At 46.3% G+C, this 17,893-nt stretch overlaps 1 protein-coding gene across 1 annotated transcript; it reads left to right on the top strand.

Moving 5' to 3' along the window:
- Window positions 1-487: 487 nt before the first annotated feature.
- TNFSF8 (tumor necrosis factor (ligand) superfamily, member 8) lies at window positions 488-17,378 on the top strand. Its single transcript, XM_009888048.1, has 4 exons — window positions 488-682; window positions 7,207-7,252; window positions 16,345-16,416; window positions 16,981-17,378. The coding sequence occupies exons 1-4, from the start codon at window positions 488-490 to the stop codon at window positions 17,376-17,378; spliced, it is 711 nt and encodes a 236-aa protein (XP_009886350.1).
- The last annotated feature ends 515 nt before the right edge of the window (window positions 17,379-17,893 follow it).

Genomic DNA, 17,893 nt, shown 5'->3' on the forward strand with positions numbered 1-17,893 from the left:
ACAGAGCTCTGGAGGTCGTGGCTGTGGGACGCTACAGGGAATAAGAAGAGGTTACTCTGCGCAACAGGAAGGCAGCGCTCCGGGGTGACTTACTGTACCGAACTGTAGCTGCACTGAGTGTAAAATGAAACAGAATTTGCATAGCTCTCCATTTCACAGAAATCCAGTGACGGGGGGGGAGGACGGGACGGGGACGACTGATCTCGGTAACTATTCACCTTCTGACATCAGAAACCTCCGATGCAGCATACGAGACTGCAGTCGCGAAATCCCTGATCAAGAACATGAAGCTCCTTCCCCTCTTCACAGCTGCGTCCTGCTTCACGCCCCCAGGTCCCTCTTTCTTTGTACTGCAAGTGATGAAGTTTTTTTTCCAGGTCACATGAGCCAGGATGAAGGGGGAAAATCCTGCCAGGAACAGAGATGGGCTGCAGCTTGAACCTGATCAAGGGGAGATACAGAGCAGTACCCTGAGAGCTATATAAGAATGTGCTCGGCACAAGAGCAAACACTTTTTCAGGTGAAGGACTCTCATGAATCAGCCATGCATATGAATGAAGACACCGTTTCAAGGAGGCTTGGAGCCACTAACAAAACATGTTTGTATTTCATCATCGCTACCCTTGTTGCGCTACTCGTCTTTGCAATAGCCACCATCATGGTCTTAGTGGTTCAGAGGACGGTAAGCACCTTCATACTTTATTTATTGGCTTTTTCTTTCTTCTTCCTTTTTTTTTCCTAAACCTATTGCTTTCCAAAAATTATCCTGTGCCCAGAAAATCAGACGCTGCCTCCTGTTATAAATGCACAGATATGTATTAGGGGACAGAAAGATGAAACAAAAATAGAACTTTCCAAAAAAGAAGACCTTTCTTCATGGGCAACCTTAACTTCTAGCACGCAACTTCTACTCTGTAAATGGAAGTGGAAAGCTCATAATCCAAGATGCAAACCACCCTCTGTCCTAACTAGTTACGAGGAGAGATCAGTGCCTCAGTGTCTGCTACCTGGTTTTACCTGTCGCTTCTACAGAGAGTGACCAGTGTCCAAGACAGCCTGGTCTTGTCTGGTAGTGTTTACATGTGTTTCTCTGAGATACTGATAAATTTTAGTAATGGATGTAACACAAGACATGGCTGCGTGTGACAGTGTGTGGTGCTGTCTGCTGGGCTGCACCGTGAAACAGAGCTCTCTCGAACTACCCAGAGCACTGGATGGGGGCAAAGTAGCTCACTGCTGCTCCCTTTTTCGTCAGTCCTGTTTTTGGGTGTGATTTTTAATGCAAAAGGAGAATGGAAGGATGACTGAAGGATATAAGTGAGGCAAGGTCTGAGAAAAACAACTGTTCTCTCTGCCTACAGCTGTTTTTTCCTTCTTAAAATAAAGTGGAATGCTCTCAAGTGGGTCTGGGGTTGAATGGAGAATCAGTGAGACATTTATAGACAGGGCAGAGGTGGTGGTGAATATAAAAAGTGCATTTCTAATCTTACCAGGAACGTTGCCATGAACTTCATGACAGGTTAGAAGTTTTATAGGCTTTGAAATCCTATTGCAAAAATCTAAGTGCTGAAGTACCTCCACTGCTATTCATAGAATGAAAGTACCAGCACGGGGCTACGGGAGGAAGTTGGCCACGGACAACAAAATCTTTCAGCTCAATATTTTCTCTTACTAAATTTACCCCGTGCAATTTGTGTGTCTGTGTATGCACATTACCCAGAAATTAAACCATGAAGGCTTGACTGATATGTCTTTAAGTTGCACGAGAGAGGAGTCATTTACCTGAAATCAGCGTTCTTCCAAAAGAGAAGCAGTTTGGGCACAGTTAGAATGAGACATGGGGGTTTTCACGTGATAAATAATGGGACATTAAGGGAGATCTTTAAAATAACAGCCTGGGTAATTCCAGAATTGCCACAACTTTCCTATATAATGAGGCTTTCATTTGTACTTATTATGAAAGTAAGCATTAAATTACCTCTCCATCAGGATAAATGCAGTTACAGTAGTTGCCAGAGGAACAATATTACAGGAAGAGCCAGGGTTTTCATTTAAAAGAGTAATGACATTATTGCAGCTGCTTTGGAAACAAGCTTGGCTGAAGGAGAAAGTAGGAAGCTGAGGTGTGTGAGAAACACAAATAAAGTGAAGCAGTAATTTTACACTGTGAGAGGAATTTGGCAGTAAAAGCATAACTTTTGTTCTTGTTCTCAGGGAGCTGAAAGACCCCCAGTACAAAGGCAGCATAGTCATTCTCCATCCATGACTGATCTTGAATCTCCAGACCAGGGAACCAGTGTTGATTCTGTGAGACAGGTTCCTCAAGGAACTCCAGGTCTTGCTCCAAAACCACTTTAGCTCGTGGTCACACTGTCAGCATAAGGCTAGGCACAAACTCCTTTGCTAAATACAGTTGTGGCTGTGCTGAGCATCTCCTAGTATTGCCCTCAGCAGCTCCAGGACAGGAGGCCTGGGGGAGTTCTTGTACTTTAAGCCCTGTGGTTATTGATTATATTATATATATATAAAATATATATTGTGGTTATTATCCCTGTTGCTGTAGGGAGTAGAGCATCGCCAGTTGGCCTAATTATTTTCTTGGTAATGTCTCAAGAGAGAACCAACATTTTGTGTGACCAGCCTCTTGGGGTGATCTGGTTTTCTCTCCAGATGTTGTCAGCTGGATTATGTGAGCAGTGCTTGACCACAGGGGCTATGGTGCCCCTGTGCATGCCTCATGCCTCGTGCCCTCCCTATGCTGAGCTGAAACGTTTATTTTCCTCTGTTCAAAGGAGTGTTAGAGGGTCTTAGGGACAACGCAGGCCTTGTGACACTCTCAGGTACCACAGCATTAAGAGGAGGCTTCTGGTGGCAAGCAGACCACACAGTCTGGTAGCCCCATTGCAGGTACATGGAAGTTGGCTGCTTGTCTTCCTTTTGATGGTTTTACACTTGCCTAGTTTAAGATGAAGGAAGACTCACCGAAAAGGGAAAATCAAACTGTGTAGAAACAAGGCATTCGCGTCACCCAGAATCCAGGTGCTCTGAATAAGGGGAATCCAACATGAAAGACCAAAACAGAAAAGCAATTATGATTCCAAAGCTGCTTCTCTCAATCTCACAGCACTTCTAAAACACATTATCCCCCCTCCATTTTCCAACACCCCAAGAAATTTCCTTTGTGCCTTGTTTTCAAGGAGGGTGGCACAGCACATTAGTGTCAGGCCTGGGAATTGTTGTTTTTTGGAACTAAACTATTATTTTTGGAACTAACTACATGCAGTGCTGAAGTCAGTTCATTTCTTCAGCTTCCACCTGCAGAAACCCTTGGCTTCACGCCATTCACTTGCCTTGATCTTTCACAAGTGACTTTATTTTTCTCTGGAATAAGAATAGTCACTGTATGCTGGTTTATAGCCTTCATTTTTTTCTCCTTAACATTTGTGATAAATTAATATTAGTGCTAAAAAGGCCACCCTTCTGCCTGCTGCATTTCACTGCTGCTGGTTATGTGTATATATACACATCTATGTAGATATTTATTATAGAGAGAGATAGATGTAAAATCAGTGAAAGAGTATGGGACAGAAAGGACTAGACGAATGTAATTTTAAGACACACAGACCCGGGCAAATCTTACGCTATACTGCAAGGTGTGCTGTATCAGACCCTTAGACCACCTACCTCTGTGAAAAAATTCTGTGTGAATGTCCAAAGTCCGTAATCTGGGATGGTCCATCACTGCTCTGGATTTTGTAGACTTCACATTTTTAAGCTCCCAACTGAGTGGACAAATCTTTTCAGCAGAGTTAAGGCACCGGTGTGGCAAACAAGACTCGGTGCGGATATTTATATTTGCTGCTCTAGTCTTCAAGGCTGCTGGTGTCAAAACTGTAAAACCCCTTTAGCAGCGGTACTGCCGTAACCAGAAATTGCTCCTACAGCAACTAGCACGTTCCCTCACTCTCTATTTGGTGATTTATTGCTGCTCAAAAATAATCTTGCCACGGGCGGCCCCAACCGGTGCCTATTGGCCCCCTCTGGTGGTCAGCCCTGACAAAAATTAAAAGATGGGAAGAAAAACCAAACTGAAAATTGCCCTGAGAGCAGATTTCCCACTCGTTGAAGGCTACAGGAAAACCACTGAGGCATTTTAGAAGAAAACTGCGCTGTTCCAACTCTTGCCATGGGTGTTCTGCGCAGTGACGGCCACCTGTTGTCTAGAGGTGTCACTTTAATAGGTTTTGTCAGTACTGGAAAAACTGAATTTCACACAGGGCTCTGTTTCCTGTGATGCTCATTATCAGATCAGCTGCGGGGACGGCGCTCCACTTTCTGGTGTTTTGGTGTCTAGTTTCTACACTTGCCTCCTGGCAACTCAGGGCCACCTACCTACAGTGCCACCGCCTGCCTTCCCCCTCAGCCAGAGATGGGTAACGATGGTTTGAGGCTGAGCAGAAACACGGGAGGCTTTTTGTCAAATTGCAAAACTTCCCCAGAGGACAGCAGTCCAAAGAGCTCATCCCCGCACAACCGTTGTGCGGACAGGCTCCTGGAAGAGACCTGGACCTATTTAAGGTGACCCCAGGCCCATTTCTGGGGGGACTTTGGTTTCAGGGTGTGTTTTCTTGGACTTTCTAGAGGCCCATAAACACTTCAGAGACCTCTGGTTAAATAAATATTCACAGTTCTGACACAAGACATTAGAATGACCCTTTAGCAGCACCAGCCTGCCTCAGCGTGGGGAAATATCTTGTAAAATGATTAAGGGAAAGAAGAAATAAATTATTTTCACTGGCACCTGATTATTATTTTCTCTAATGAAGCAAACTCAAATTATTCTGCTTGCTGAGTAAAAACTGAGCTCTTTCACCATCAGCACCCAGATCACTCCAGACGGGGTGAAATTTGTTGTCATGAATTCTTCCTGAGCCGACACTGTAGAATTTAATCTCTTTGGGCTCCTACTGTGTACCTCTTTGCATTCCAAATTACAGCATTACATGCAATGTTTTTGCTTGTAGAAAAGAAAGAAGTAATATTTCAAAGCAAGCTCTAAAGTTTTATTTGACCTACTCAGTTGTCACTAAAATAAATTGCATTAGTATCTGCTGTTTTCACCCACTGGGAGACTTCCCAGGTAAGAACACAATACATTAATACATTTTAATTTTGTTTCTGTTGCCCTGACTACAAAGCAAGCTGCAAGCCATCAGCCTTGTCCTGCATCCCGTCTCCGAGGGAGGGCTGCAAGGTGAACACCTCACTGATGATAACGTCTCAATCACTTTACCAAACACTTCTCTACAGGCAGCAGTAGATCTACTGCCTAATGTCACTTAGCATAATCTAGCTGGGGACAAAGCATCACCTTTCTCCTATTGTAAAATGCCTCTAATTCTCTGCAGAGGGCAGAAATGCTCATACATTGCACTGAAAAGTGATGCTTCCTTGTGCCCTGAGTGCGTGTCAGAGGGACAGCCCAGTGCAAGCATCCAGACGGCAGATGGTCCTTGGGAGGGTTTTCAGCTGAGACTGTTCTCAGTCCCGCATTTGATGATACGGGTGCACGGGATCCATAAAAGTTTGGGAGGATGTTGTATAGGGGACCAAAAAGCTTGGAAATGCCTGTTTTTTTGAACTACAGCTCTAGTATCCCGTTCAGCTCCTAACCCAGCAGCCTTCCTGTACAGCTTAGGAAGATCACCTGCAGAAACACTTTGTCTCAACAGATAACTTCTCCCCTGTCTTTCATAGGTGTGGGCAGAGAAAACAAACAAATCAGATATTACAGATACCCAAGTCATGAAGGACCTAGGCCATTTCTGTCTGCAGGACACAGTATTTTGGCATTAGACCAAAGAATAACGTTGTTTTGCTGAGATCAGATGCAGCTCTACACTTCAACCGTGGTTGAAAACATGGTTACATTAGGCCAAAGTTTAATTAAAAGTATTTTTAAACATTTAAGGCTAGAACATTAAGTACCGTAGCAGATTCAACATGACTTCTCTCACTGTCATCATCCTTCTCCCCACACCACACATTATCCTATTTACACCCAGACTAAAGTACTTATGTTTTAAGACCACTATGGATGAAGTTGCCTCCCACCACATGCATGGTCTGCCTCACTTCTCCCAGGAGATTATTAGATGTTCTGCCAAAGCTGGTACCAGCTTCCCAATTTTCGTCTTCTTGGACATGTGGTGAGCTCACAATTAGCCCAGGTAATTGGTATCCAGATAAAAGGAGCTGTTTTAGGCTAGCCTGAGCAAAATCCACTCCCTAATACTGAAATCACTGTGGGCCTCCCGGTGTGTGTGAGTGAAGGGATGTGACACAGTGTTTCCAGCACTGAGGTACTCTCAGTATCTTTCATTGGCTGTTGGGAGAAATTTTTTGCTCCTCAGGGCATTGCTGGGAGTTTATGAGCTGTCAGTGACTTTACTTGCGTGGAAGCAATATGCAAGCAAGCACAGGCCTCAGGGTTTTATGTCCGGATGGCAGAGTGATAAAACAGAAGCAAGAACACAGATGAAACCTACCACATGTCACACTTGGAGCACGTTTCCTGAGCAGTTTTCATGCCTTGTTGATTGAGGACAAGTTCCCATGACGTTCTGACCCTTGGGTTTACACCCCAGCAAGAGTAGGAGGAGAGGTGAAGCAGAACAACACTGTCACTCTCAGATCCATGTTGGGGCTCTGCAACTCTTATTTTCATCCAGCCACTGGCTTCCCAGGGATGGGCACTGGCTCTCAAGGGTGCCCAGTCTATCTCTGTCCTACTCTTTCCAACCTTTGCAAGCCACAGACTGAGATTTTTCAAGGCTTGTGCTTCCAAAACATCCCCAACAAAAGCCACACACATTTCTTACAGCACAGAGTTCCTGGCTCTGTCAGAAATGTAGATTTTTCTACATTAGAAAAAAAGGGCAGTGATGAGGAATGACTGTGGCTGATATCTGGATGAGTGCAGAGCACTTGCCAGAGCTGTTTGCTCCACAGCAATCCCTCACTGACCTGTGAGGCTCCATAGGAGCCATATGCTCTGTAGCGCCTGGTACTGGCTCCCTGTGCCAGGCTGTGTATTACCCTCATGGCATGCAATGGAAACTCTTAAGATCCACTTTGAAAGCAGGGCTGTACTGGGATATGTGTATGCTCCCAGAATAACCATCCCTTCTCTCGCTTCTCTTTCAGGCAGCTGGTCCTGCCACGGAGGCCATCGCAAAACCTATCAGGACAGGTAAGACACCTACACTGACTGTACATGCTATTTGTCTCATCCGTAATGCAAATATTGCCCGGGATCACTAATAAGTCAGTTGTGCACATCTTAACATTTCACATAGAGGCTCTTCTTGGTGAAAAGCTAAGGTCGGGGCGGGGGGGAAGGACCAAAGAAGAAGAAGAAGAAGAAGAAGAAGAAGAAGAAAAAATTACTCGATACCTCCGGAAACCAGTGCATGGCTAAGGAAATAACAAGTATGTCTGAATCTGCCCTGAGGTGTCTCTGCAAGAGAACCTTTTTGCCAGAGGATGTGAACATCACCCTGACTATTAGGTCTTGTGTTAAAGGCTGGCTCTTGCACATGTGGGTGTTACATCCCCACCTTCACAAAGCATGGGTGCAAATGTGTTGGCACATATTTCAAAAAAATTGAAACTTCTTCTGTACTCCTCTGGCCTGGAGCAGTCGTGTTTCCTACCGGCTTGTGGGAAAAGGGAGGAGGGAAGGGGTAGATCTAGAAGGGGCAAATGGAGAACAGCAGCAAGAGGCACAGAGCGAGGAATTAAGACAGGCAGAGTATGAGCACAGTGAGCCCAAAATAGGAAGGAAAAGTCTAACTAGACTAGCAGTGAGACTGCACCAAAACTGTACTTTTCCTTAGTATAAATCGGGAGGAGCATAATTTATTTCATTGACGTTACCTCCCTGGGTACATGGCCCTTAACATCAAGTGTTTTGACTTCTTGCAAAAGTTCATAGTCAGTTCTGAAGGACAGGAGATGCCATCACCTCCCACTCTATGGATGGGAAAAATGAAGAACAGTGTTCATCTAGAAGCGTTGGCAGAATGGGAAATTGAATTCAAGGCACAGAGAGCCCTCGTCATGTAACCGTCCTTTCTGCAGCTGTGATTTTGAACACAGGTGACACAATGCAGCATTTGGGCAATGCATGCTCTATCTTGCATAACTTTTGAATCTGTGATTCTTCCATATTGGGCTTTTTTCAGCACACAGGTCTCAAAGTAGCCCCTGCATGTCACTCTGTCCTTCCTGAGAGCTCCCCATTTTGCCTAACCATCATTTCTTATGTTTTACAATTCCTGGAGAAACTTTCTTTCCCCCCTAGGGACATCTTAAACACATATCGCTTTCTCTCTATCAACCTAAGTAGCTCCTCAAGTCTTTCTAAGTCCTTCTTAAGTCTTCTAGTGCTTTATTTTGTACTTGAAGTTCCTCAGAAATAAAGCAGGGTCTGAACATACAAGGCAGGTTTGGATAAGGGCATTTGGACAGTCACATCACAGCCCCACTCCAGTGTGTCCCAAAAGGTGCCCAAAAAGGAGCTTTGCAAACCTAATGGGATGCAAAGCATCGGCCTCGCTGCCCATGGTCCCCCGTGATGATGGAGAGTCCCCAGCAGCTGCGGGGTAGTACAGCCCTGAGCAGAACCTCCACTCCTGTAAAACAGCATAACCTCAGAGAAGTAACCAGAACAGCACTGGTTTTCCTGGCTGAGTTTTAAAAACAGTTAGGAAGAGGTAGGGAAAGCCATTGGCATGGAATCTGGTGATTGGCTCAGGAGGAGCCACAGAGAGTGTATTTGTAGGTCAGTATTATGTCAAAGCAAAGCACGAGCGATACTGGACTGCCGGGGTAGGGAGGACAGGTCTCACTCACCCAAAAGTGCATTACACTACATATATATATAATCTCATATCAGGCAACCTGTACCAATTGCTTTTTTCCCTCAGTACCTGGTGGGTGCCAGGCAGGAGGACCGCGCTCTCTCCAGGAATGCAGAAGATGCCGTTTCATTAGTCAGAAACCTTTCTGTCCATGGGTCAATATCAATTACAGGCACCCTCTTGCTCTGAATTCTGCTGCTGAGTCTGAGATGATGCCATTAGCAAAAGACAAAGGAGGGGATGACAGAGAAACCCGACAAGGCAGGAAGAGTTGCTGAGAGCTGTTTGCAGTGGGTGTGAGTGCTCTACCAGCCCACCCCTCATTGCCCATCAGTCTCTATTGCACACCTCCGGCAGGGACACGGAGCATTAAAGTGTAAGCGAATTACAATGGCCTTTTGTTTTTCTCTTAAAATGCATGAAGCAGGGCTAACTGATAATTATATCCCAGCGGGTAATTTGCTGAGGTCCCCTCGCAGGGAGCTGTGGTACGCTGGCAGGCACGGCTTGCTGCCCTCTGAGCAGGGAGCTGCAGCGACCGCGCCGGGTGCCATCCCGCAGCTGCAGGGCGGCAAGGGACAGAAACGTTAAGAAACATTTCAGGACAGGGACTGTGGTGAGGCTGAAGTTGCTGCGGATTTAGATTTGGATCTGCGTCTTCCTCTCAGGTAGCCCAGGTGGTGGTGGTGTAATTTGGACGTATTTTGTACCCACCTCCTTCACAACGGGGTTTCGAAGCCCTGCACTGGGAAAACGGGCAAGGGAGAAAAAAACCTGAGCATGGCCAACGTGCCAGGTTGGTGCTCAGCCTTGTTCCAGCCCCGTGTCGGTACTGATGGGGAGGCTGGAGGTACCTGCTGGTGCAAAACATCTTGGAGATGGTACTGGGGGATGTAGGACTGTGCTAGTGGGGAGAGCCGGGACTGAGGCAGAGACTGTTGTCATGCAAATGGACAGCGGTCCAGACACCGCTGCTTCTCTGAATTAATCCTGTGATATTAAACCAGGGAAAACACGATGATTTCGTTTAGATTTCCAATGAGATTGTGTTCTATTATTAGTTGAACTCCGGTGGGCACTAAAGCAGACTTATAGAAGATTTACGTTCTGACTGAGCTGTCAGTCCTCAACGGATGGGTTTGCAGGAATCCGCAAACAGTAGCGGAGAGCGATGCAACGTCAGCTAATTAAATGCTTGTGTGAAAAATGGTATCAGTCTCCTCAAAATGTCTGTGCCATTGTCAGTGGAGTACCTGAGCAGCAGGGGGAAAGGATTAAATCCATCACAAACTCAATGTTTGTGAAATGTTCTTTCTGTGGAAATATTTATCTGCAGAAACTGATCCACATTTCATAAATATCAAATCGCATACTCATGTGGGCCAGAGAGGTGTTATTGTTAGGTTCATTTTTTAGAGGGAGTCACAGAGAACTTTATGACCTGCCAGCGTCTAAAGAGGTTCAGCCCTCATCATCTCCTTGCTGTCCTCTCCAAGCCTCCTTTCCACCTAAATGCCATAATCCTGAACCGATGGCTTTTCTTGTTATTTTGAACTGCACAGACATGATACCAAAATCTCTTCTCATTTATAAAAGGAAAAATCTGCAGATACATACGCACGCACACACACTATTTATAGAGCTTTTTGTCTGGCAGTAAGATCCATTAGCGGTTGATGGACAGACCAGGAAAGGAAATCCAGCACCCCATTCACACTTTCAATGGGAAACAGGTTCCCGAATAAAAATCTGGCTCTGAGAAATTAATAGAATACAGGTGACATTCACATTCTTGCTGGCCTAGAGTAAATCATGCTGAAGCCAGTGAAGCAAACAAACCTTTCCAGATTTGCAGCACCATCACTGAGTGCAGTTTGGCCTTCTGCAGCTAAATCTGGTCTCTTCCAGCCTGGAATTGTCCCAGTGATACACTAATGAACTTGCCAGGTTGTTAGTCACAGATCCCACGATGGTGGGTTCTTCAGAAATGGATATTTCCCATTTAGATCATATAGATTTTTACCTCCTCAGCTTCAGTACGTGTATGTGTTTGTGCGCATGTATGGGAAACTCTACATGGTTCTGTCTGCGCTTGGGAGCTCGGGGCAGATGAGTTGAGTTTCTCAGTTTGAAAAATTTTGGCAAGCCTGGGCTTGCAAATGTTAGAAAGAGCGCACAGGCATCCTCCTCGGCAAGCATCCGGAGGAAACTGCAGCGAGACAGATTCCAGTTAGTCATAATGGGGGCTGGTTGCTTATTTAATTAATATTGAGATGATCAGTATTGCTACAAAATGCTGAATGTTAGATCTTCTGTCTCTCCAATACTTAAAACGCAAGTTATAGATGAAAATACACATATAAATGAATATATATAGAGAGATGAATAGATCATGACATTGCGTGACCTATGCTATACTGATGAGCAGACTAGAGACTTGAACTAGTTTGGCCTTAAACTTTTGAGGTAGTCAGGTGTGCAGTGATGAGTTCATAAGAGGTTCTTCCTAAATTTGGAGGAAGGAAAGGGATACTTGTCAAGTTTACATTTTTGGAAGGAGGTAACATTGAATTCAAACCCCCGTCAATCACAGGACCAGAGTGACAGTCCTCGGGCTCTTGAGGACCAAAGGCACTCGGTGCATGTGTGACAGGCACAGCCGTGAGCACAGCCCAGCTCGGCCACTGAGCCCAGGAGAGGATGTCACCCGGCTGGCACTTGTCACAGCATCACACACTTGGGCAGCTGTTTGGAGGACACTGAACTGGAAGGAGAGGGTTAAAGACGGCTATGAGGACTTCAGATAGCGGCTGCTGAGAAATAAAATTAGGCACGTTCTGCTAACTGTAGCATGTTGACAGAGATGTGTGAAATCACCTTGCCTATTTTTATAAGCACTTAAATCTGTGGGGAATTATATATAAGCACTTAAATCTGGAGGAATAGAAAGCTGTTTGTTGCCTGCTTGTACTTCTTTACTTGGTAAAAGAAGTTCAGGTTTTTGACCTGCTCTTGTTCCCATCCGCTCTGAGCCTCCAGCTACCTGTAACCCCACGCACACTGCGGAGGAAGCCCACTGTAAGAGCTGACTGGTACTGGGACAAGCTTCAGAAACCCCATTTGAGGGACTTTCCGTGTGTGGATAGCAGCACTTTGCGCTCTGGCATGCCACTTTCAGCTCTTGGTTTCACTGCCCTTTGTCCGTGCTCCTGTTATACCCATCTCAGCGGTGGGGAAACTGAGGCAGTCAGCAGCGGGAGAGTTCCCCGGGCAGAGCCACATCTCCTTGGACCTGGCTGGCAGCAGCCCCTATGTCCACATGTCCCACGGCCCCTGGGCTCCTCCTGGCTGGACAGGGTTTTGATAAGACTCTCCGTTTTGCACCGCGGGTGGAAATCACAGGAGTGTCAGTGAGGCTGCAGCTCCTCCAAGTCCCATTTCCCCGTCCTGCGGCACATCCCCTTTGGCTCAGTGGGGAAAAGCTGCATTAAGCTCAAGGAAATAGTCTGGCCCTTTCCCTCAGGACTGCACCCTGTGGAAGCCCATCCTATGGCAAAAGGGGTCAGGAAGACAAAAGTGAATGATCTCCTGGTAGCTTCTTTAGGCCAAAATAGCCTAAATGGCTTCCTGCTAAGACTCCTTCCTTATCAGCAGGTTTCCTTAAAGCAGCCTCATCTACAGCCTCCTGATCTACAGCCTCCGTGCTGCTGCAGACAATGAAACCAGTGTGGTCTCCTCGGTACTTAGTCCCAAATGTGGCTTTGCTTTTCCTCCTTCTCACAGTATTTTTAAGCTCGTATAATCCTATTGACTTCAGTGGGATTACTTCTGATTTACGCTGTTACTGGTGCAAAGCCAATTAGGCGATGTGATTGAACGCATCCATCGATCAGTCCTGAAACTCTAATAATTCCAGTCTCTCCTGGCTTCTGCTGAATTGTTTCAGATAAAAGAATTAACTTGAGACATAAAACTAGCAAACAGTTATAAGCTGCCTCAGCAGCGCGAGAACCGGAAATGTCTCTATAAAACAATTTTTTTTTTCCATAACTTGCCTTCTCAGAAATACAGCTGATGTCACAAAACAAATGGTTTAAACATACACACACACAAACACAACTTGCTGACAACAATAAATGCAAGTACAGCTTTGGAAATGCAAAGTGCAGTTAGATCAGCGAGGGGCAGATCTCGAGAGATGCCATCAATATCCTGAGACAGCTCAGGACGGATGGGGCTCCCATCCCATGGCAGCACCGCGCTCTCTCTGTGCAGCCACAGCACTTGGCTTGCTTAGCAGAGGTTGCAGGGCTGCAGCTCCCAAAGCCTGCTTGAGCAGCAGGGGATTTTCTGCTTTATAGGGTAAACCCCCTAAACGCCGCCAAATTTCTGTAAAAATGCTCTCCCTTCTTGCAGGACACCTGTAACGAGAGTTGGCTCAGGGCGCTGACTACGCATTACCAGAGGCTGCTGCTACCGCTGTAACAGCTTTAGTTTGAAAAAAGGGCCAGAAGGGTTTTCTCCTATCCTGTGCCATATCTCCGTATCTTTGTGGTGTCTGTGTACTCACTAGAACACTATATTGACATGACTAACTTCAGGAAAGCAGGCTTTGGTTTTTCTTTGGGGATTTCCAGCGCAGCCAAGGGACTTTGATACACAACTTACTCACTCCTGGAGCGCAGTGAGCACCTGCTTCCCTCAAAAGTGTTTCAACTACTGAAATCAGAGAAAGACTGCAATTCTTTCAAGATACCCACAGCTTCCTACTCTAACTGTGAGTCCAAAGGGTGCAATGTTACAAATCACCAACCAGGGGGACTTGCGCGGGGGACCAGCTACTCCCTGATTTATCCATCCTCCTGACCAAGGACCTCTTAGAAATCGGGTCGTGCAGATACTGCAAGGGTCTGGAGATTTGAATCGCTTTTTTTGTGTCTCTTTTTTGTCCCCTTAGTTTCAGGAATCCTATGAAACTTAAGATCCTTGTCTCGCTCTGCATTTAGTAGACTCCTTCTTGTTCATGTAAGGAACGAGAAATATGTCATATGATGTCATGGAGTAGCATCAAGATTTAGTACAACTTAGTTGTGTGTATTAACCAGACCTACAAGGTCTACTGCCTTGTAGGGTGGGTGACTCTCACACCAATTTTACACACAGAGTAACAGGAAAGCTTTGGTGATTTGTGTACCCTGGGAGACGGGAGTATAATTTGGTAAGTCTTTACTGAATCTCCTTCATTCTTAATACCTAGTGTTCAGCTGTAGAATAAAACACATGAAATCCCAAATCTCCCATATGAGCTCCTCTGCACATCCCTTCCACAGCTGCAGCAGGGCCAGGAGGTGCAAAGGAGAGCCAATGCAGTGAGAAATAACTATTCACCTGTGGCGTGGTTTAACCCCACACTCGCTCACTCCCCCCAGTTGGGATGGGGAAGAGAATCAGAAAAGTAGAAGTGAGGAAAAATTAGTGAGTTGAGATAAAGACAGTTTAATAGGTAGTGCAAAAGCTGCACATGCAAGCAAAGAAAACTTTGCTCTCTGTAACTCCAAACATCCCCCCCTCCTTCCTCCTTCTTCCCCCAGCTTTATATACTGACATGACATCACACGGTATGGAATAGCCTTTTGCTCCGTTGGGGTCAGCTGTCCCGGCTGTGTCTCCTCCCCACTTTTTGTGCCCCCCCAGCCCTCGCTGGTGGGGGGTGTGAGGAGCAGAAAAGACCTTGACTCCTCAGCCACAACCGAAACCATCCGTGTGCTGTCAACATCACCCTCATCCCAAATCCAAAACACAGCACTACACCAGCAAGAAAGTCAACCTCAGCCCAGCCGAAACCATGACAACCTGTCTGGTTGCAGCCACTGGTATATACATTATTTTCCAGAATCTGTATCTTGTCTGTGTATCTACATGTCTGTGGGCTGTATAGGGCAGTACAAACTCTGCTCTATACAATCATAAAACAAAGCAGGAATAATCAGTGCCATTCACTGAATGCCCAATAAGATGAGAGAAGGAAAAGCTTACACAGAGCAGATGGGAAGGTGAAATATGGCTGGAAAGGAGGTGAAATGTGCGGGGAAGCAGTGGAGCTCAGGGTCTGGGATGCAGGAGCTGGGATACAGGGATGCGGTACTTGGATGCAGGGCCTGGGATTCCGTGCCAGGATGCGATGCTGAGGTGCAGTAGATGGGACACCAGGATGTGGTGCTGGGATTCAGGGTCTGGCATAGCATTCCAAGATGCAGTGCTGGGATGCAGGCTGCTGTTCCAGGATGCAGTACTGGGATGCAGGAGATGATAGACTGGGATGCAGTGCCAGGATGCAGGGCCTGGGATGCCATCCCAGGATGCAGTGCTGGGGCAAAGGCCTAGGATAGCGTCCCATGATGCAGAGCCAGGATGCAGGAGATGGGACACTGGGATGCAGGGCTTGGGATGCTGTTCTAGGCTGTGGTTCTGGGATGCAGACCCTGGGATGCCATCTCAGGATGTGGAGCTGGGATGCAGGAGCTGGGATGCTGTCCCGGGATGTAGAGTCAGGATGCTGTCCCGGGATGCAGAGTCGGGATGCAGGAGATGGGACACCGGGGTGTGGAGCTGGATTGCAGGGCCTGGGATGCTGTCCTGGGATGCAGGGCCTGGGATGCTGTCCCGGGATGCAGGAGATGGGATGCTGTCCCGGGATGCGGAATCGGGATGCAGGAGATGGGACACCGGGGTGCGGAGCCGGGCTGCAGTGCCTGGGATGCCTTCTCGGGCCTCGGAGCCGTGGCAGTCCCGGGCGCGGCCGGGGGAGGGGGGCGCCCCCCCCCCCCGCCGTTATGGCTGTGCAGGAAGGCGCGCAGGCGGGGGCAAAGCTGTCCCGGCTCCTCCAGCAGGCAGCTTGCGGGGCTGAACAACCGACAACTTCACCTAAAGTCCTGGCGACATCCACTTTTTAACCGTGAGAGAACAGAGTAATGTTTCAAAAGCACCCAAAGAGCCATTTTCAGAAGTATGTTCCACTTAAACGTTTAAAAGCTTCTCTCCGTAATTTCACCATACAAATAATTTGGTTAAATCAAGCTTACCTGCACATAATTTCTATTTGTAAGAAGGAGAATAAGAAATACCATTTTTTGGACTGATAACTGCAATTTACCAGAGCTTTAGACAGTTATAAATTTACCAACTGAGTTATGCTGCTATAAATTCCCTGTGCAGATTAGATATTATCAGCCAAGGGGCAAGAACCAGCTCTCCTATGTGCTGTTCTAGCTGCTGCTGCTTGTTGCTTCGGAGCTGCTACTGTGGAGTTTGTCCACAGTTACAGCACAGTTACAGCAAATAAGTGAGGTGCCAAATGCCGACAGCATTTTACAGTACAAAAAAAATCAGGAGTGGTCACTTAATCTGTTGTTTCCTTCAAGGAACACCTCCGAAGACCATTTAAGCATCCTACAGAATTTCCCGACCAAGAGAGCTGCTGCGTACATGAGAGGTCAGTGGGGAGCCCAGCGGAGGGCAAGTGTTGGCAAAGAGACATTGCAGAGCTGGCTGAAGAGCAGGCTGTTATTATGTTGTGTTATTCAAACTGGTTTCAGTGGCAAACAGCTTTTTGACGAAATGGGCATTTTATAGGAAAAAAAATCCTTAGCTTTCCTGAACTGTGGGTGTGTTTGGTAACTCCCCTATCTGGTCAGATAAACTTGGTTTTTTAACTTGCTAAGAAAAAATAAATAAAGAGGTACTTTCCCCACACAAACACACGAATTTACATCTCTATTATTTCCCTTCGAATATTGCAGAAGGCCTTTATCACTGCATCTCCCTGTCCCGGGTTTCCCAAGGGCTGTGGTCGTCCTTGGAACTTTTTAACACCCCACTTCCCTGTGTGCACTCCCAGCCGTCTGCCCAGAGCCTTTTCTTGGAGGTTCCTACAGGAAAGCCACTGAACAGGTATCTCCATGTACCAGGAAATACACTGCTGCGAGTCACATAAGGCTGCAATCAGGTCACTGGGGCTCAGTGGCTCATCTTAAAACTTGTTTGCTTTCCTTTCTAGTGTCCAATCCAGTAAACAGTTCAAAACTGAGCTTGGTCGAGAAGGGTATTTGTGAAGACATCGAGTGCAAGAGCGAAGAGCTGGTGATAAGGAAACAAGGCGTCTACTTGATCTATTGCCACTTGAACTTTCATTTTCCCAACTGTTCAAACAGCCCCACAGACCTCAAGATAGAGCTCCTTGTGAATGACAAAGTCGACAGGCAAACGTTATTCACATGGTGCGCATCAGAAACGTGCCAAGAAAAGACTTTTAAGACCTTGCTCCAGCTCCATTTGGCGTACCTGAATGTGAAGGACCGAATATCAGTAACACTTAATCATCCTAAATTCTTGAATGAAATTTCTCTTCCCAATGATAACGTTCTTGGGGTCTTGAGGTATAGTGATGAAATGTAAGCGGCTCTCTGACTTCCCGCTGCTGCCCAGACTTACCTTTCTCTGAACAACAGTAGCCTGCTTTTACTAGGCAGCACCTTGTTTTAAATTTCCTATCTTACCTCATCGCTAGGGTAAACAAGGAACTTTGTGAGTGTCCCAAAATGAAACCTAAAACACTGCAAGACCCACACCTGACAGATTCCTCTGGTTTGGCTCAGGGTAGGATTGTTGTTGGACTATCCAACATATAACCCACAGATCTGCCAATGGTTCCTCAAAACAATACTGTGTAAACACAGTTTTAAACATAACCAGTTTATGGGAAGAATACGCAATATGGAGACTTTTTGGCTAATGGACCGCTGGCAAGGTGCCTGTGCTCAGGAGACCGGGAAATCTTTTTAACTGAATTTTATGGAGTAGTATTTTGACGTCATCTTTCCGAAAAACTAACAGTCAGAGCTTGTAATCAAGGCTTGCTTTACAACTGTAGCATGCAAAGACAGCTCTAGAGTAGGTTTATGGATAGATCA

The sequence above is a fragment of the Charadrius vociferus genome, unplaced genomic scaffold (genome assembly GCF_000708025.1).
Source record: "Charadrius vociferus isolate BGI_N301 unplaced genomic scaffold, ASM70802v2 scaffold56, whole genome shotgun sequence".
Taxonomy (NCBI): Eukaryota; Metazoa; Chordata; class Aves; order Charadriiformes; family Charadriidae; genus Charadrius; species Charadrius vociferus.

Coding starts and splice junctions, on each gene's coding strand:
- TNFSF8 (XM_009888048.1), top strand. CDS start 488: ATGTGCTCGGCACAAGAGCAAACACTTTTTCAGGTGAAGGACTCTCAT. Junction 683..7,206: donor TCTTAGTGGTTCAGAGGACG/GTAAGCACCTTC, acceptor CTTCTCTTTCAG/GCAGCTGGTCCTGCCACGGA. Junction 16,417..16,980: donor AGCTGCTGCGTACATGAGAG/GTCAGTGGGGAG, acceptor TTTCCTTTCTAG/TGTCCAATCCAGTAAACAGT.